This window comes from Coloeus monedula (genome assembly GCF_965178545.1).
Source record: "Coloeus monedula genome assembly, chromosome: 10".
NCBI lineage: Eukaryota > Metazoa > Chordata > Aves > Passeriformes > Corvidae > Coloeus > Coloeus monedula.
Window position 1 is genome coordinate 17,268,880 of NC_138790.1, and position 21,233 is coordinate 17,290,112.

At 42.0% G+C, this 21,233-nt stretch overlaps 1 protein-coding gene across 2 annotated transcripts in view; it reads left to right on the forward strand.

Moving 5' to 3' along the window:
• The window catches only part of DIS3L2 (DIS3 like 3'-5' exoribonuclease 2), a 184,511-nt gene that overhangs the window by 15,982 nt on the left and 147,296 nt on the right, over positions 1-21,233 (forward strand). For both annotated transcript variants that reach the window (XM_082288256.1, XM_082288257.1), the window contains exons 3-6: positions 2,331-2,489; positions 2,780-2,922; positions 8,644-8,697; positions 12,768-12,869. In XM_082288256.1, the coding sequence (XP_082144382.1) occupies positions 2,331-2,489; positions 2,780-2,922; positions 8,644-8,697; positions 12,768-12,869 (458 nt within the window). The remainder of the gene's footprint in view (positions 1-2,330; positions 2,490-2,779; positions 2,923-8,643; positions 8,698-12,767; positions 12,870-21,233) is intronic.

A 21,233-nucleotide genomic window follows, 5' to 3' on the forward strand; every position in this document is an offset into this window, starting at 1 on the left:
GAATTTGATGTGTTCCAGTTGAATGCTAATTGTGACAGTTGTCTGTGGCTTTGTAACAGGAGTGGCTTTGTTTAGCCATAAATGTCATGGCCAAGGGGGTCAAATGCTACCCGAAGTGGCTGTGTGTAAACTGCCTTGCAGGCCAGCTATATCGAAGTTAGAGTTTGTTGTTTTGAGTGAATTTTGTCTTTGAGTTTTGTTTTTGAGTTTGAGTCTGATCAAATGAAAAATCCCACCACAGAGCAAGGCCAAGGCTCAAGTGCTGAATATGTGCAGATGCCTCTCTGCATGTCTACCTCTTATCACACAAAGATGCTTCTCTACCCTTTGCTGTTGCTGTACGTTATTTTTGGCTGTAGGGCCCCCAAATTTTTTGAACCAATGGCCAAGCCAAGTGCTGGGACAACTCTTTTCTGCAGTGCCTAATTCTGGCTCTCAGCCCGCAGCCCAATTCATGAGACTTTTTTTTCGCTTTCCCCCTCTGCATTTGACTTTCTCCTCTTATTTTTTTTTCAGCTCCTTCTTAATTATATGTTAAGATTTAGCCTCCTTTTTATCCCAGGTTCTTTAATTCATAGTAGTATTTTCTGTGACTTGCTGTCATAGAAACGAGGGCTTTAGAGGACCTTATGAGCTCGTGTAATCCATTTCACTACCTCAAGGAAAAAACTACTCTTCTTAGACCAACTCTGCCAGACGTCTGTCTCACCTATTTTTAAGAACCTCCAACGAAGCAGATTGCATGACCTCTCTGGGTGAGCAGCCTAAAATCCTGCCTGTTGCAGTTTAAGTCAGATTCCTTCACCAAAATGCCTCCGAGAACACATCCAGAGCAAATTGCGTTGCCAATTCTCTGGTCTGTACTCTTACTTTTGGTGCCTGTTTTTAAACTTAACTTGACCCTTGGGACGTTTGTAAATAAGTTCATTAGGCAGTTACAAATGAGTTAATTTTAGTTCCGTGTTATTATGTGGTCCATACCGGTTGTGTTGCCTCAGTCCCCTCGGCTGAAACCTAAATTTGCTGCTGTTACAGCTACAGCCTCCTCAGACAGTCTCCGCCCTGGAAGCGCCCTCAGAGTGTGAAAAGCTTGATTGTGTAGAAAGAGGCCCAACTATGTTGTGTTATTGTGACTGAAAACAGAAGCCTCCTCTTTGTTTCAGCTTCCCATTTGGAGATGCTGCTGTGGTGTGAAATCTCTTCCTGGACTGGTCTGAGCTGGCACCTTGAGTTCTCTCTGCCTGTCTTGGTGTCTTCCCTCCTGAATTAGTAGGATCCTTCCCTCCTGCTGATTTTCCTGTTGTTATATATATTTGAAAATTGCTTTTTCTCTGTGATTGGGCAAAGTAGCAGTTTTCTCTTGTGGCACCATATTTTTTAAAGATCTCTGCTTAAGTACAGCTTTTTAAACATTTTTTTCTCGATGCTGTGAAGCAATCTACGATTTCGTTTGAGAAGGATACCATAGGTAAAAAATTTGCCTTGTAACTTGGATAGCACCGTAGCAAATAAGTTGGCGTTGCACGTTTTCTGACTTGCAGGTACAAGCTTGGACCCAGGGAGCGTAGCCAGGAGGGGCTGGAAGGCAAAGCTGTGATGACATGTTCAGTATCCAGGTGGAGGGCCAAGAGGGCAGCTGCGCGGCGCTGGGTTGCATTCCAATGTGCTGATCCGTGGAACAGCGTTGGCATACGCTTTGGAAGCTGCTGCTTGCTCTCCTGGCTGTAGGGAAGGGGCTGAGGTGATGGCAGGGAAGTAAGGGGTGAGTCTCTGCAGAATATTTTCATATGATTGTGGCCTACTCTGATCAGGCTGGACATTTGGAACCTTGGCACTTCTTTCTGGTGTCCTTGTGTACCGTGCTGCCTCTGGTAGCTCCAAAGTTAATAATTCCAGTGTGGGTTGTTAAGAATTTTTTTTTTTTTTGCTTTCTTGATTCCCGAACTGGTTAATTAAGTTGTAGGGAAGTTATATTTTCTCACTACTTGGGGGCTTAATGGGGTGGAGACTTTGGAAGCAGTTTAACAATTTCACATTTTATATGCTCTAATGAATTTCCCAGGATTTTGGAAGGGTTGTATCCAATTTTAGCATTGTAATTTCCAGCTTTTTATTTATGCTAAAATAAGTTAGTGGTGTGTTATGAAGCCCAGAGAGCCAACAGATTACAAATGAACTAATGAAGACATTGTTTCTCTTGGATAAAGGCTATGACTCATGGTTGTAACTTGTACTGAAGAAGTAGAGACCATGAGCTTCACCAGGACCACCAGCTGGCACTGGGGTTCCTCTTCCCTTCCCTGTTATTTCAAACCTGTATTTGGTTTCAGGTGCAGAAAAAAGAGGGTTTGCAAGAACCAGAAACAACTCTGAATCTGCAAGAACTCCCCAGAACTTCGATAGGAAGAGACAACTCTCTGAATCGCAGACAGAAACAATGAACAATTCAGACAGCAGAATAAATCCTAGACAACTGGGAACTCCCAGAGGTATTAAAGCAGTGTGTGTACAAGCTTGAGGAATAAGCTGCCTTGAAGCCTGTGCTTTAAAAGATGGGCTGGGATGAATGCTATTGACTTTAAAATGAGCTGTAAAAGACTGTTCATGTGTAAAATACTATTATTCCAGGCTTTTTGGTGTTCTGAAGTTGGGTGCCAGTATTTCTAGGCACACTGTTATCAGAAAGTCAACTTCGAATATAAAACCTCTGTACAGATTCTGTTAAGAAACATAGACATGTTTGGTGGGCAAGGTAACACTTACAAATTTTTGTTTGCAGGAGGATCCTATGCTGGTGTCCCAACATCAGGGGACAGAAGGAATCTAAATAAACCCACTCGAGGGAGGAAGAAGAGTATATTTGAAGCCTACATGTCAAAGGAAGATGTTTCAGCAGGACTGAAAAGGGGAGAGCTAATTCAGGTGCCTGAAATATACAGTGTCCATGCTCTTGTGATAAGTCTGGGAAAATCACAGGCAGTTGTTGGAAATCAGCAGCAGCTGATGACAGGGAATTGATGTATCACTTGTAGATGCCAGAGGAAGATATTTTCCCTTTCTCAGGATGTTCTACAAGTGGAATGGAATCTTCTGCATTCCTCTGAAGTAGTTTTTTGTTTGATTGCATGTTCTGTAAAATTCCTGATCCACACTAGTGATGAATTGCAGATTGCTGGTTGAATAGTCTGCTGGCCGTGATGGTCATTACTGGGGAGACACTTCCTTTTACAAATAATTCTCAAAACAACAGCAGTTGCTGGTAGACTCTGTCTGTGTCAGTGTAAGTAAAAACAAATGCCTTTAGCAAGATACCTCTTGCTGAAATTTCTCTCAAAAATGTTTGTGCTTCTTTTTGGAGCAGCAAAACTGCAGCCATCATTAGGCAGCAATTCTTTTCTAAAGAATGTGGGGGTGGTCTTGCTGTCCTATTTGCTGGATAGAGAAGATTTACACGAAGGCTGGCAGGTCTGAGATGGAGAAGAAGAGAGCATCCTTGCACCACATTCATGGTAGTCCTCAACATGGTGTAATGTTCTCCAGGACACACCTGGCATCCCAGTGAGATCAGACTGGCTGGAGAAAAAAGGCAGGTGGAACTCAGTGAGGGCATGACATCCATGCTGAGGGACTTTTACCCAAAGACAGACAGGTCCCTTACCATTTAATTAATGTTGTAGTGCTGGTGAGGTTGTGATATTTACTTTTACCAATACATTGGAGTCTCAAATGACATCACCTCAATTTTGTCTGATTTTTTTGTTATAATTGCATAATAATTCTTGTATATTAATATAATGGTATAATCTCTGGAGGCATGATGAGGATTTTACATAAAAGACTGCCTGATTCCATCCTGAAGACCAATCTCATGCACTCTTAGCTTTGAGAGAAATCATGTCCCTGCTGATGATCAGCATGGTCCACTGGGCTACTTAGACCTCAGGCCAGTGCATTTTTAAAGAGCATCACAGACATCTGCAGCAGGAAGTAAATGGTGCGGGAGGAAATGGAAGCCTTAAGCCGTGACTTCCCTCATGGCTGCACTGGCATATGGCATCAACTAAAGCTCCTGCCTTACCTTTGGGAGTATTTTTGGCACCATTTTTGGTAACAGCCTGATAGCGTTAAGTGCAGTGTGCGTAGGCTGCCTATGAGGTCAAGTGCAGCTGCAGATGAGGCACATCAGGCTGTGCGACTACTACCTGAGAATCCCACTGAAATGCTGAGTCCCCACGGACCTGTGATTGCATGATCCCTGGCAAAAGAATCCCTACGACAGCTGGTGAGGGGTCAGTAGCTCTGACCGAGGAAGCTGTGACCGGTCTGGAGAGATGGTCCCAAAAGGAATCGCCTTCCCGGGGCCCGGTGTGTTCCCTTAGCTGATAGCTAGGAGGGCCCCTGCAGAGGCTGTGAGCTCTTCAGTGATTGTCAGCTCGTGATTTCAGCTCAGCTCTGCAGGGCAGCCCCAAGGCCAGACCAGGGAGAGAGATGAGAGGCCCGTGTAGCTGTTCCACACGAGGCAGCTTTATTAGTTCGGCGAAGGGGAGCCAGGGACGAGCTCACTCTGCCCTCGCAGGGGCAGGGAGCTAGCTTTATAGGGATACAGGGGTGGGTATCAGGGGGTAAGGGCCAGTGGGTTACAAAGGATCTGCACAGGGTCTCCCAGAGGATTCTGGGTTTGTCTTCTTGCCATAACGAAGAGTAGCTCCCTTTCCAGGGGAGTTCTGCTGGGAGGTTTAGGCAATCTCCTTATCTCAGCAGACGTCCCTCCAGGGCGGGGGCTGGGCATACCCCACAAATCCCTAACTCTTGTAAATGTGTAGTGTGTACTCCAGGTGATGTGCTGCGTAACTGGAAGAGTCATATGTGCTTTCTTAGGCTGTATCTGTTTTCCTTTCATCCAGTTCCACATCTCAGGGAAACAACTGAGACTGTAGAAGCTGGATTTAATCATTCAGAGCTGAGTGTTACATCATGGACATCCCAGCTCAGTATTTCTCATCTTCAGTTCATTCATCCTTATGATTTCATCAAGACCATTCATCACTGCAGCCTCAACCAGGATAGGTGAGATCCTGAAAGCAGCTTTAGTGAATGGACAAATATTCAGTGGTTTTCTCTAAGACAGCAAGAGCTAGAATGAACAAATGCCTGTTGTATTAATCCCCAAAAGGAGGGCATTGTTTTGGCATGGTAACCTGCAAAAAGGCTCCACAGCAGCCTATGGAAGGAGAGGACAAACCTATTAGTCTGAATCTGATGGTCCTGAGGCAACTGGAGTGTTCCCAGTCAGCAGCATGACTCTGAACATGGGGTGTCCCCTAGAGCATCCTAGAAGCACTGGATCTGCTTATATTTGGATGAGAATTTGAGAGCTCTGTTAGGGAGAAAAGAGACTGAGATTTTTGCTGGACGGTGGCAGCTGTGCAACAAAGTATTCCTGAAAGCCCAACCCACAGAAACTACTGGCAGAGCTGGGGATTGCTCAGATGACACACAAGTGCCACAAAGATTAGGCAGCTCCAGATCAGGAAGAGTGAAAGGTTATCTTTATGGGTGCTGACGTCTGTCAGTACTATTGGTCTTAATGGCTTCTGGTACTGTATCTGACATAACTCAGGTTTTGATAAGTAGCACGAGAAGTGTGCCCTGCGGACTCCTGGATTCATTTTGTCGTGCGACGTGTGCGGAAGTGTCCTTCCACAAGAAAAGGGATCTGAGCTCAGGCGCTTATGAGTGCATAGAATTCCCACTTCCCTGCCCTTAAAACTGCAGGGAGCAAACACCAGGCGTATTGGGTTGGTTGGAATCACACCGGATGGCCTGAAGGCAAACAAGATTGAATAACTCCTGCGTCGTTCCATGAGCGCACGATGATGGTTATACACAACAGATGAAATTGGGCTGTGTATTAAAGAACATTGACCCAAAGGACTCTAATCATCCTCTGAAGCATCAGCCAGAAACTCATGTCTGCTCCACGCCTCCAGCGTCTCCCAGACCCTCCCTGCAGGGCTGCTGGGGTCAGGCGGAGCGAACAGAGGTGCAGAGCCTGCTTTGCTGTTAAGAGGGTGTTTCTCCTTGGAAAGCTGTTCTTTTGTGGATGTAAAAGCTGGGGTTTCCCTGATTTTCATGGATTGTTTTTTCAAAGAAAGCCTTGGTAGCAATCAGATACTTGTGAACCCTGTCCTTTTTTTCATGTTTTGTACATGCAAACAAATCTAGGCATGTGTGTTACAATAGCTGTTATAAATGGCTTGGTTTGGGATGCTCGAAGTTTAGTCTGAGTACTGCCTGCCCTGGTCTAGCAGAGCAGCTTGAGAAATCGTGACCCTTTTGTGTCTCACTGGGAAAGTTCAATAAGGTTAGTAACTTTATTGGCAAGAACCTGTGAGGCTGACTTGAATCATCAGAAAGTGTTTTAGAGACCTTCCTGCAGACCTTGTTCTTCCCTTTCATAACAAAGGCCCTAATGACAGAAGAACACTGATAAATATAGCAGCTATTATTTGCAAGCTATTGTAAAATAATACAATATTAGTGTGACATCATGAGACTCTGCAGCCAGATCCTCACCCCCTAATACACATATGAGAACAGTTGTTCATTGCAGATGGGGAGAGTGACTGGTTCCAGATATGATATCACAGCGTGAAATGTACAACATTGTAAATAGGATTTTCATGGGCACAGATAATAGGGCCCATCTGCTTTCTAAGATAAATTTTGTGAGTTTCTTGCTTAAAGGAAAGAGCTGAAGTATTTTAACGTTACTTGATGTAAGACTTCTAATGCTGATCATAATTAGGTAGTGCATATAAAATGCAGATAAACAGGCTGCACAATAAACGTGGTAACACTGTGCTCCTCTGTGCATTTGCTGGAGCTGGGCATCCATGGGCACGTTGCTGCTCTGGTGCCTTCTGGGCCATGGGCACATACCCTGATTTTTCGTGTGCATGATAGGTATTTACACCTGACTGATTGACAGCTGTCCCAAACTATTCAAGGGGATTTTGCAGAGGAAAACGGGATCCACATATGGGAATTGATTCATTGTCAAGCAGAGCAACAGTCCCTTTCCATTTTTTCTTTTCTCTCTGTAGCAGCTTCTGATGACTGATTCTGGGAAATAAGTGGAGGATGACCACTGGGAGTTTTCCATCCATGGGTACCAGTGCTAACAGAGACTGATGACAGCAAGTCAGCTCTTGCTTTGCTGAAGCATAAAATACCCCAGGGTTGCTCTCAGTGGGTTGTTTTTGTTTCCATGCTGTTGTCCTGGGTTGTTCCTGCCATGGGTGCAAGTGTCCTTGTTAGTACAAGTTATGTGAGACATCAAATGAGACAGTGCAGCAAAGTACTCAAATAGTATGTAAAGAGTATAGAATACATGCTGCTGGTAGTCTGGTATTCTGTATTTGCTGGCATACTTTAGCAAATAAGTGCAATGGAAAATCTTCATAAATCTGTGAAATCTTCTTCAAGGCAGCAAAACTTTAACATGTAATCAGCTCTATTTTCCTATTGTCTGAGTGTTTCCCAGAATACATAAAAAAATGATTTGCCGCAGTAAAGTTTTAAAGAAGCAATTCCTGTGAGATGCTCCTATGATTGCTTAACACAGAAGTGCAAACAGATGGAATCTGTTTGTATAATAAATTGGCTAACATTACTTCAAATACACAAGTAGAGAAATTTTTAAAGTTTCTTCCCAGAGCAAAGCCGGTTGGAAGACAGATACCTAAGTTGTGTTCCCATAAGATTCAAATGCTGTCAGTTTGAACTGCAGTCACCTGAATCCCAATTTCCAGGATCCTTTTGGGATGCAAATGTGTAGCCTGTAAGGCCTTGGTTGGCTCTGCCTTTCTCTTGGATGGACCTGAGTGCAAGCAGCTAAACTGGTTGGTTTACTTTGGAGGGGTGATATGAATTTGTTGCAGGTGACTTGGCCTTGAAGTTGGCAGATAACAAAGCAGAAAGAGATAGACCATGGAATTTTCTAATGTATTTAAGATAGTTTACCTTTAAGTATGTTTAAACAGAATTTAATCCTGTAGACTTTAAATGTTTATTTTTGGAAAATCCTTTTGATTCTTTTTTGGAAATGTACTTTATTATCACAGAGTTACTGCTGCTGTCTGTTTGCAGGAACAGCCTAAGCAGCCAGAGCCCCATAAGAATGATACCTGCTGCCATGCAAGCTCAGCTTTTCTTTTACTTTTTCCTTGCATCCTCCAAAATAAGCAAACCCAACATTCTCCTTTTCCATGACAGAGCGAGCCAAATTGTTTCTATTATCCATTTGTTAACGAAGTTGGTGGATGCTCAGCAGAAAATATGTGAAAGGAACAGGAGGGCTTGGATCCTCAGTTCACCCAGTAGCAGCAACAACTAATGATTCAACATCTCTTTGATGACAGACTGCAGTAGATCAGCTTAAGCCTATCATGAAACTGCCTTTTGGCTTGAAGTTGCTTGGATGCTAAGTTGTCAAGACTTGAAATGTATAATGGAAATTTAGATGTATCTCTCATGTTTCACAGTAGATATATTACCCACAGCTCTCTAATTTAACTGGTGTTATATAAAATTAATAAGATTCAGGCATAATCTTTCTCCTTCTTTTCTTTTTTTTTTAAGGGACCCTTGAGAATAAATCCTAAGAAGTACCATGAAGCCTTCATTCCATCTCCAGTAAGTGTAATTTTATAATGCTTTAAAGTTCATAAGTAAAGGTGCATTAATATAGGAGTTATGCTGTGCACAGAAGGTCACTCAGGTGAATGAGTTGAAAAAAATGAACACAATCTGGATTTTCTTTTATATCAAATATTCCCAAACAAATCCTGCTTTCTCATACCTCAAATAAACTCTTTGCTTGTGCTGAAGTTGGGGATACTGCAGGGTCCCACAGAGGCCAGCTGAAGTCAGGTTTGAGGACCACCAGATAGCGTAATCAGAAACCCTTGGTTTATGGCTGCAGAGGTTTTTTAGATTTTCCACTGATTTAAGTTAATCTCCCCTAAACAAATATGCTCTCCATTTTCGATCTGCTGTATGAGCTGATTTGAAAAGTCATTCCACAAATAATACGCGTGATTCCTTTTCATGTGCCCGCCTTGGCGTGGGCTGTATCTTGGTTGGCTTGGGATGTGCTTCTGTCACATGGGACTGGCTTGCACCTCTTCTCTCTTCTTTCCTTATTTTGACAGAAAAGAAGGACTCTTGCAATTTCAGGGCCTTCCAGTCGGGAAGGTGACCTCACAGCTGGCACAGCCAAAGGTTTTTATATCGAACTGACTTGGTCAAAGTGTTGCTGTTTTATATTGAAATGTTTTGCTGGTGTGGGGATGAGAAGGCAGAGCCTGCCCTGAGACAGTGAAACACTGATTATGTTGTTGTCCCTGCTACTGACAGCACTATTGTTTTGGGGCTTGGACTGAAAGCCTTGAAATTCATGGTGTTTTTCAGTTCATGTTGTTGATTTGGGGCAATGTTTTGGAGCTTTGTTAGAGAAGGTTGGGTGGGGAAAGGTTGGGGCAGCACAGAATACAGTAACATTAACTAGAGGAAGAAGTACAGAGCAGCTCTCTGGTACATCAGAGGGGAAGTGTGTAAGTGAAAGGAACTTCAATGCTTCCTTTGCCAGGTGTTCTTGTAGGTGTAAGTATAAGCTGTCAAGTGTATTCTCTGAATTTACAAAATGCAAGGTTAAAAGAGAAATTCAGCTACTCTCATGAGTTATTTGGATGTGAGCCTTTACCCCTAATTGCTCCTCTAGTGTCCAGCTGTTGCCTTGTGCCTGTTCTGTGTGCAGGAATGCATACATTAAGGAGGGCTAGCAGAGGTGGTTATCTCAGCTATCTTTCTACTTTTTTGCCCTTTATGGAGATGAATACCAGAATCAACACCTGGATGAAGATGACTCTGGCTCGTGTGGGCACAGTCCTTTAAGACAGATGCTTTGGGAAAGCTTATCCTTTGTATAACATTATTTGCCATAGTGGAGGGGTTGCAGCCTTGGTGTTCTGCAGCACTTCCCATCATTGACAGATGCTGCAAGAGCTGCAGCTGTGAAAAATCACCCTTTCTTTCCTGCTGTTGACGAGGGCACTGTACCCCTTTCTCTTCAGCTCTGACTTGGCCATGGCTTCATGGAGTTCAGTGCAACAGCTGTTCACCTTCTGACACCAAAAGTCCCTGCGTATTTCTTGCCACACATGTGCTCTGTCTGCTTGTCTTATTGTTGCATGAAGAGTTGAGGGGAAGGCCCAGGGCTTTTCTCTTGAAAGCTACCCAGAGAGAGACCCCAGGAGTTTAAATCTCTGCCTCGCATCTCGTGTGTTCCCTGCGCAGGGTGGTGTGGTTTGAAGTGGCAGTGTGAGGGATGGTGCTGCTGAGTGTGAGTGACAGCGACTGGACCTGTGCTGTGCTTGTGGGAGACACTTCCAGAGCAGATGGAAGTACTGCAGATCTCTTGTCGGAGGGGGATAGGGAGCACTGCTGGAGATATCTGCAGAGATAGCCTGGAGGGGGCTGCAGAAGTCTTGAAGCCACTGTGGCCAATAGATGCACCCCAGGGACAGCTGAGACTTTGCAAGTGATTGTGTTCTGTTGTCATTCAGCGCCGTTTTAATTGCATTAGTAAGCTCAAGTGTCAGCTGTGCGGAGGAAAAATTGGGATGCACAAATTTTCTTGGAAGTGCGTAAGTTCACCCAACAATTGTAAGCCTGTAGCTCAAGATACAGAGATGTTTCTTTTTGGAGGGAAAACCAAAACTGATGGCAGTTTTCTGATTACAGCTTTGTTGCAGATGTTGAAATTAACTGCTGTAAAATAGGTGTACATACATACATACGTGTATGTAAGTGTATATATGTATTTTTTTTGTTGGTGGTGTTTGTTTGGAATGAGAGTATGTGAGTGCAATTAAAGACCAGACTCTTGCTGAGTGTGCAAATGCAGCTTTTACTAGGTGGTGTGACACATCAAGTACCTTTACAGAAGAAAAGGTCTTTTATTTTCATGGACATGGGAGAGGAGGGAAAAAAGTATAGAGCAAATTATTGTGAATGCCAGCCTGTGTCCTACAGCACAGAGCAGCTACAGGTACAGACAAAAAAAAACCCAAACCAGGAATTTGCCTTAAAAAGTGACTTTGAACTTTTCATTTTTATGTGTGTGATGGATTTAGGTAAAGAGTTGGAGCTGAAGGGAAAGGGTGGGGAGAAATAAGGAATATGACCATGTGTAAAAAATCTGGCTTTTTGAAAAGAACGGTTTCCAATTTGAATTATGTTGGTCCAAGAGGCTTTGCAATTTTTCTGCATCTTGTCATGGGAGGCAGCTTTCACACAGCTGTTGAGCTGCTGCTGCTTTTCTTTCTAAGAGTAATTTGGTCTCTTGGAGGACGGCCTTAGTTTCACACCATGGCAGGGTTCTTCCTTTTATTGTTTTGGTATCTAAGCAGAGTAAGATACTTATGTGATATTAGGGCTTCATGTTTTCAGGTTATAAAAGAAATTTTTCTTGGACACTGAGTATGCTGGTAGTTCTGATTGGATTTATTCACGCAAATGAGACACAGGAGTGTCTGAGAAACAGCTGAAGTTGTGATTAAGACTTTAAGTCTTGTGAGGCTGCTTTTTCTTTGAAAGACAATGAAGTACTAATCTGAAGAAACTCAACCTCCTTTTTTGTACCTCAAAACTATGCAAAGACAACTCTCTTTAGCAAAACAATTTTAACTGCTCATATTGATACTAAATGCTCACATTGCTTGACATGTTCATTGCACTGTAAACAGACACATGGAATTTCTTGTATACTGACTTATGGGAAAGCAGAAATGAAAGCAGCAAGCACACTGTCAATTATTATCAAAAGAAAAAAAAAGAACAAAACTGGCAATCCTTTAAAAACTAAAATCTTTGTGTTGGCATCTTCGGGAAACTTTGTTCACCCCATGAAGAAAAATCTCCCAAACTAAATCTAGAGTAACCAAATGCCAGACATGTCTGAGGTGGATAATCATAGTGTGTGCAATTAGTAGAGGCTCTTGTGCAAGGATGTAACCCAGAGTATTCAGAGAAGGTGTCCTGACATGTCTGTTACAGTAAAAGATCTCCTGGCTTGCAGTTGGCATCTGTAGTCATCATTATTTGGGATATCTTCTAACATTAGTTGTGCCAAATGCAGAATATATGGTATTAACTTGTTTGAAAAACAAGAGATTGCATCCCGAACCACAATCCAGACCACCTTCACAGAGTGACCTGCTGATCTGGAAGCTGCATGTCCCTGCTTTCCCACCTCACCAGGAGAGCAGCAGGAGCTCTGCATGGAGCACTTTGCAGAGGCTGTCTTGTAAACAGTTCTGAACATTTGTCTGTTCTGAACACTGGCTTTGAATGTTTGAGGCGGGAAATTAATGTGTCAAGAGCTGTGACAGCAGAAAACTCTCTACTTGTTCCCGAGGGTAACTGTAGAGGAACTGAGACAACACATCTTGAGGGCTTGGCTCTGTCTTGTGTAAATAGCCTGGAACTACTGTACTGGCACATCCATACAAAGGTACTTATTTGTTGAAAGATGCTGTATGTTAAAGGACATATGGTGAATCCATTTTTAGTCCTGTGCACAACTGCAGGATGTTTGTCTCACCAGGGTGTGTGTCTTTTTTGATGGCAGTGTTTTAAACTTCGTAACAACCATGATTTAATATGTTTTGGTCTGGCACTTACTTTTCTTCCTCTTTGACTAGGATGGGACTCGCGATATCTTTATTGACGGAGTAGTTGCTCGCAACAGAGCCCTGAACTGTGACATCGTGGTGGTGAAACTGCTTCCCAGGGATCAATGGAAGGTCAGTTCAGTATATTTTTGCTCTGATTTGAGAGAAAGAGCTTATTACAATTTTCATCACTAAACTTGCAGGGCCTGAGACAGAGAACACAGGATTTCCTACAAATCAGATTGGCTAAACTGCAGTTTATGCTGCTGTTCATTAAAAAACTTTATCCATTACAATGTTTGGAAGAAGTGATACCTGAGGCGTTGAAACCGCATTCTTTGCATGGAATGGCTCTTATTATCACTGTATGGGAAAGTCTGATGACAGAGGCAGGTTCCAAGCACAGTTGTCAGAGGTGACTTCTGGTATCTGTTATTTAGCTGTCTTCGTGCTGTGGTGTTTTGGATAGTGCTGTGTAGGTGTTTGCAATTGCTCATGTATTTGACAAGTGTTGTTCACAAAGCTTTAGTTATGATTAAGTGTCTCTAATTTTTGGGTCCTCAGTCCATGAAAAGCTTATCTTGTCACAGCTCCAGATTTTGTGGTAATTCCCTTTACATGAATGAAGCATGTGTGAAATGACTGGAGCAATACAAATGTGGGACAATTGCTTTCATTTTCATGTCTGAGGATTTCACTAAGATCACTGTCTGGGTTTGTTTTGTTTTTTTTTTCTTTCCCTCATGAAATTTCTTTCCCTAATCAAACTTTGTCCTTTCAAATACCTGGATTATTATCTTGTTTGCAGGTTTATCTTTTAACACTACTATGCAAGGGCAGTTTTTGCTCCTTTTCTCTAGTTGCTGGGTAATGGAAGCTACAGTTAGCAATTTTAACATGGGTTTTCACATGTAAGCATGACAGAACCACCACAAATTGTTTTCCGGATATGGTTTTTGAACACTTCTTGAGAGTTTAAGGACTGTTGTATATCTTTTGGACAAAAGTAATAGTAAGGATGTTTCCAGCAGAGTGGGGACTGGTCTGAACTACTTTGGCCTGGTGCTTTTTACTCAGTCTAGCTACCTTCTCTGTCTTTGTTTGAAGCTGTGTGTTTTTAGACTTGCAAATGCAAGGCCTTTAGTTTGGTCATTTGCTGAACCTTCAACCTATTCAGATCTAATAACAACTGAAATGATGGTTTGAGATATATTAGAACTTGTCTCTTCCTTTTAAGTATGCATAAAATGAGTAAAGGACCTGAGTATTTATTGACACAAGTAAATACAAAGCTACCTAATACAAAAGGCAATCATAAGCGGGATCTAAGATATTACAGGTATATCCATATACAAATAAAAGAAAGAGGTCTGCTGCTATCTTGGTAACCTCTGAGAACCAGGTTTGAGGGTCAGAGCAAAATTTCTTCGATCGCTATTCAAGACTCCAAGTCAGAGTTCACTAAAACTATGTTGATAACCATGTGTTTTGATCATCAAATCCATATATGCAAGTTATGTATTAAATCATTTCATATAGATGGAAAAATGGAATAGTTTGGATGCTTAGATCCTTTGCCAGGGCCTGCCAGCACAAGCGCTTCTTTGTAGGCTTGATAGAGGTTGCCTGAGCTGGAAGCTTTCTCTGCAGTTTTCCATTTATATCTGTCTCTAAACAAAGATAATGCCTCTCCCTCTCTCTTCTATTCTCCTACCTTCATATGTTCAACAGTAATGATCTTTTATGAATACAAGGGGAAGGATTCAGAATGTTATCCCTGTCCTGGGAAAATGCAGGAATAAATAGAACTGTTAGAGAAGTGGTATCTGACCGCAAGGAAGCCATTCAAAAGACTTGAGTGTTTTGTAATACGATTATGATTCTTCTGTGGTGGATTTAACCTTGCCAAATGAAGTAGCTGGAACATGCCAGTCATGTTTTTCAGCCGCACAGGTGCTGCCCTGTGTAGTCTCATTTTTTGTTTCTTGCCATCAGCAACTCAATCAGTGATGACATCCCTTTTCCCCTGCTCCCCAAATCTCTTGCTATGCACTTGTGTTTGTATTAGTTCTTTGGGAAAGGTGCCACTAAGTTGCACTGAAAGATACTGCATTCTGCCAACTAATTCATACTGATTAATGATGAACTGTCGCAACCTATTTTAGGTTTTTCCATTTGTTTAGTCTCATGCTGCTGCAAAGCTGCCACTTACATGTATTGAGGGTTTTCTCCTTCCCCTTGGGCCTTTGGAACAAGCTGAAGAGCTTCAGTTATTTCTCTGAAAAATGTAAATCAGATATATAGTGTAACTGATGCTCTCAGAGGAGGCTTTACAGGCTCTGTACATATTGGTTTGTTAGGATTGAGATGCGTGTGCTGGTTATTTTTATGGTTCTCTATTCCCAACACATTACCCTGTGCTCCACTGAGAACTGAGCTGTGTTTTTTGCTGTTGAACCAGTTTCTTGTACAAGATAAGGCTGTTGTTTCAGCAGGGTGTTGAGTCTGTGCCTTTTGGGTTTCCAGCTCCCTGGATGGCCTCTGGATGCTCTGGGGGAAGATCTTCCTGTTGCTAGTGCAGGTGGTTCCATGGACCTTCTCCTGCAGTTGCACTGTATTGCTGTGTTCCAGTAAAGGCAGGACTTGACTTATCTGGCACCTTGGTTCAATTTATATGTGTAAATGGGAGGAAAAGGGAAAACCTGTGACTGGTAACAAACTATTGATTTTGGATAGAGAAACCTGTGTGTTCAATTGAATTATTGAGAAAATCAGGAGCTGCCCTATCCCCGGTGAGTTGGTCATTGCAGGTGAAGTTCCTGTGAGGGAAAAGCCACCACCTGGAGAGCAGTTTCTTCAGGGATACACTGTGTTCTGCTGAGCTGTAATGGTGATACCCTACACACAGGTGTAAATGCCACAGTGAAATGTAAGGGGATGGTGAAATACTCTGGATGTGTGATTATACTTTATGTAATACTTTCTTGAGAGAGACAGCAATATTTTCTCTCTCCAGCCTTCTACTTCTTGGCTCAGTGTTGGGAAATTTATCAGGCTTGAATTTCTCAACATCGTGTCCTTCCCAGCATGTGCATCAATTGCTTGGATGAGCTACCGTGGTCCTCCCTGTGCTTATCCTGTCTGGTCTTAAAACTCTGCTTGTTCATGCGTCCGCTGGGAGAGCTGCGTGCTGTTCAGCGATGATCAGTTTGTCAGTTCATAATTCTCTGCTTACTATTAGTTGTGATCAAGAGCCAACAATTTCAGTGTGGCACCACAGACTTGAAGGAGAGACTTTTTGCCCCCGAAATTTGTTACCTTGCTCTCCTGAAGAAGGTGGCCATCAGCTTCCTGCCAGCCTGGAGCGGCATGTGTTGCAGTGACCGCATTTGGAGGCTGTGTTTCAGAAGTTCCTCTCCTGTCCTCTTGTGTTACATCTTGGGAATATTGAGGTGCTATGGTAACTTTCAAATATTTAGCTTTTGCAAAGTAAGGTATTTGACTTAGGCTGTTTTTCCAGGTACTTAACCTACTCTTAGCGAATGAAGTCAGAGTATCATTGCTGTTTGCAAGACTGTCTCCCGACTTCAAGCTGTAGGGCTTCCCTGAGTCTGTGCCTTTATCTTCTGGAAGAACATCATGATAAAAGATAGCCAGTGACAGGATTTACCTCAGTCCTTGTCAATTACTCTGATAAAGAAGAAAAATCGTGCTTTATTTCTTGACTGATTTTCACTGCTTTAACTTCCACCCATGGATTCTTAACTGTATTTTATGGAGTTGTGCTTACATCAATTTCAGAAGCTTCAATTATACAACGGCATAATTACTGGAAGTCAAAGAAAACGTTGATATTATGATTACAGTCATATTTCGTAGGCTCATCAAGGAGGGAAGCCGTGTGTCAGTGTAGAGGATAAACGTAACCTATCTTGCCTCACAGCCTCTTTTTGCTCTTTTACCGCCTGCTTAATTGCCAGACAGAATTTGTTTAATTTCAGGTATCTGTTTTGGTTTTTCTTGCAAGATGTAATTTCTTTGGTGGAAGGAAATAGCATAATAAGTCATTTGATATCACTCGGGGCTTGGATTCCTGGCCCAATCCCTGGTGCTTTTAGAGTAGTAGTTTATAACGTGGAATGTTTTTCATGACAACCGTCTCATGTATTGCACGCTACAGCTGAAATTTTAGTCTTAGCCTGAAAATACCCAGACAAGGACTTGGTGCTGCCCAAAACTAACAAAAAAGAATTTTGGGGTCTAACTCCCTATTGCTTGTGACAATATGCCAGTGAGGTCTCCAGTTTTGCATAAATACACTGTATATGTAGCTAAAATATTGCCAGATTAACCTGCCAGTTTCTCAGAAATCAGTGCAAATCAGTGCTTATTTTGTTGTTGTTTTTGTTGTTTTATGAATAATTTCCTTATCAGCTTAAAGTGCTTCTTCGCACAATTTCCAGTTCTTTTGATTTTGACAGAAGGTCTCTAAGGCCAAGGATATAGAGATGTTCATTATGTACCGTCTGTGTTGCTGGATAATAGGATAATAGGTCCAACATTTTAGTCACAAAGTGTCCAACAATGATAGAAATAGTAATTCTTCATAGCTCATGAAAGTACATGTTCCGTTCAACACTGAGCTGTCAGATGCAATACAGTGCAGCAGATCTTCGAGCTGCCTCTTCTGAGCCATACATCACAGATAAATATTTAAACACTTTCTGTACATAAGACATAAAGTAGAATCCACTTTTCCCAGCCATGACTGTTGTTGGCATAATTGCAAACAAATGTGAAGAAGGAACAATTTGATTTAAGCAGTCATCACAAATATCTCCACGTATAGTTTGAACAGAGCTACATATCCTGGCAAGTCCCTGCCTCCAACTGTTGGTGGAAACCTATGAAGCATTAGTTGTCCAGAGGGGATGCTAGCTTTGGATTTGCCCTGCTGAATAGTAATTCATTTCAACCAAATTCTTCTGAGAGTCAGTTTCTTCTCAAAATCTCGCAGCTAATGTAAGGATAACAGTAACTCAGGAGGAGATGGGGTTCTTAGAGGGTTATCACAGCAACACTTTTTGAGTCTAACAATCAAGAATGTTGTTTGGAAACATTACATTCATAATAATAAAAAAAAAAAGTTCTGGAGAAGTCATTATTGAAATAGTAAGTGTTCTGGCACACTAAAAGCATTCAAGTGTAATTCACAATATTCAGGAGTAAAGTGAGAAGCCTAAGAAGCCAGCTAGGAAGATGTCCAGAAAAGCAGAGCTCTAGCAAATCTGAAAGGTTGATGGATGCTGTAGGGAGGAAGGGTAGTTGTTTTGGTTTTTTAATTTGTTTTGCTGTAGGCTTTACAGTGAGGGCTGTAAGTTGATGGTCACACACAAGTGCGTGCATAGCCTTCCCCATCTTGGCAAATCCCCAAACCACAAATTGGTGGAATCTGGAAAAGCTTCATTACATGCTAACTCACTAATTGTGCCATTCTTTGGATGGCCACATGTTGTTCCACACTGCTGGGCCTGCTGGGCCTTCGCTGTGAGCTGGCATGGCTCTTCCCAGGCTTTGCTTAGCTGCAAACTGACTGGGTGTGGAATAGCAATGCAGTAGATTGATAGCAAAAAAGCTGAGAGAATAGGCAGCGCTGCTCACTGAGACATATGTGGCATTGCATTTGCTTTCTCGCAGATGTTGTTATCACATTTTGTTAATCAAATATCGCTTGAAGTGAATCAACCGACATCTTAACACAGTTTTAATAGCAAGCACTGGCATGCTTTTTATGGTGTATAATGATATAATTACTGTAATGATCTGGATTCTGTGAGATTGCCATGACCCAGTGCTGCATTCAACCCTTGCCCCCCCGCACGTGGAAAACAAGGAGGCAGAAATACCAGCTTTTTGGATGTTGCAAGCAACCTTGCCTTCCTGAGAAGGGCCTTTCCTGCCTCTGTCTCTCTGATCATAAAGCCAAAACCAGGATCCCGAATAATAAAATCACAAGAAAGGTACAGTACAGAGTTTTTGAACAGTCTAATATTCTTTTTATTCTTCCTCCTTCTGCACTGAGTAATAGTGATATTAAAGGGCAAATTGTTTGGTTAGGTAGGAAGACAAACTTCTTTTTATTGTCTGTCTGCATCCTGTCCTACCAGTGCAGACAGAGTCACATTGCAGCTGTGGTTTGGCTGCACAGGCACAGAATAAGATAAAAACATTACTCTTAGGTGAACAATTAAACATTAAATAATCATTCATTACATGTGGTCAGTTGTTACATCCCCAGTGTAATAATAGCAGGTGGGGGTGAGTTCAGGCTGTGTGAGATACTGCTAAGTTTCAATGTGTGTTGCTCAAAGAGCTTCATCTTGCATGGAGGGAAGTGCTTTTGGGGCATCTGATCTTACTTTAGAAAAGGAGTCAAGCCAACATTTAATACCTGATGTCTGCTGCTGCTCACTACTTTTTTCTTGGTCACATAAATATAATCTAGTACAGCAAATTGTTTCCTTTAACAACTAACTTTTCTTTAAGTGATTGTTTTAAACTCTGTTCTTCCAAGTCTTCTGTAAATATGCACACATCACAGTAGATTATTCTTAATCCAATCTCTTATATAACCACTATCATTTTGGACTTTTCTTAGTTCTTGGTTCCTGTGGAATTAGTGTTTCTTAGAACTGTTTGTTTTTTGCCAGTTTGGAGACTTATTTGGTGATATCACATGAGTATTTGGAGCCTGCACCTTATAAGAATCAGGATACCTGTTGTTGTGATGGGATTGGTTTTTGGAAGGTCATGCACATGAAACTCTCTTTACTTTTTATAAACGCTTTCTTGAGAGACTGTCCAGATTTTCTGTAGTCTGGGTTTCTTTCTGATCTGCATAATTAGGAATAAGTTTAAATCAAGTGTACTGATGCTAAAAGTCTCATCTGGCCTAAACTTGGTACAGTTAATGTCATACTCTGAATTTTTTAAGGAGACTATATTCCTAATTTAGCTTGATAGCTGGTGAAATGAAGAGCTGCTATGACACTAAAAACCTGATGATCTTTAAGTCCTGAGGTGAGGTGGTTTTGGATCGTATCCCTAAGTTCTGAAGAATAGGAAAAGTGCTACATATCTTTTTGCATGTTTGCTCTTGTTATTGGCTGTCAGAGAAACAGCAATTGGCTGTGGTATTTACATGTGGTCAAAGCTACTGAGTTTGGCTCATTAACTCTTAACTCTTTTCCCATGTTTCCTTAACTCATGTTTATTTTTCTTAAGGCCATAAATCAGAGGGACAAGGAATCTAAAATAGAGGTGATTTATGTAAATGAAGAATTGCAGCAGCTGGAGGAGTGACAGGGATTTTTTCTGCAACAGGTTCTTTGGAATAGGATGTGGGACCTCATTTATAACCACATGGTTCTTAGAGATAAGAAGGATATTTGTCATCAGGGATGGGATGCATTAAATTTGTTGTTGGTAATTTGTAACCATCTAAGATAAAGGTGTCTGCAGTCTAATAGGTAGGTTTTGAGTCAGCGTGCTGCTGTTTCAGGGAGCTGGAATGGTTGTGCCTTCTCCCAGACACTGTTCCTCTGTCTTCCTCCAGATGAGGTGAAGTGCAGGCAGGTTGAGGAGATCTCCCAGCTTCCCTCTCCCTCCTGTCCTGGCTTTGTGATGTTACTTGCTATGAGGGGAATCCCTTCTCCTCAAGTTTCTGAGGTTTATGTCCTAACTGCTGTGCCCATCACAAGAACTGGGAGTGAGTCTGGTCTTTGTGCACTACCATGCAGTGCAAGGTGGTCAGTGACTTACATGCACTATTAGCAGTTTTCTTAACACTGCTAACACAGGAAGTCTTTCTTGCTTGCTATTTAGTCTTATCCTTCAATATACAAATCAGTGTCCTGGAACCTGCAGCTGTGACAGTAGCTATTTCTGCATCATCTTGAAGAATTGCAACTGATACTTTCCATCAAGTTTCTTATTTAAGAGGTGCCACTCAAAACACTGAAAGAGAAATTAAAATTCCTCCTGATTATCTTTTCCCACAAATTCCTTACAGCTTCACTAGTTGTGGACATGACCTCATTCCTCAGCATGTTCTCATTGATAAGACAACTGGTGTGGGTTTTTCAAGGTCCCAGGTTCTACCTGCACTTTCCAGTTTTATGCCAGCCTTAACTGCCTGGTGGCTCTTTAAAAAGTGTTGGTAGCAATCTAAGAAAATACTGCAGGACAGAGCTGATCTACTAACTGCTGAAAAAGGCAGAGTTTCCTTACTTTCTCACTATTTTTATTTCTTTCTCATTGTTGGTTTATTTTTGTTTTCTGTGTTCTGTCACATCAGGCAATATGTGCTTCATTAAAGTAGGTCTGTCTGTGTTGCTTATGAGTTTTTTAGGTTTCCAGTATGCTGTGGATTCATCCATCTTCAGCTGTGTCACCTCCTGGGGTTGAAGCATTTCTTTGTTTTTAGCTTTGTCTAAA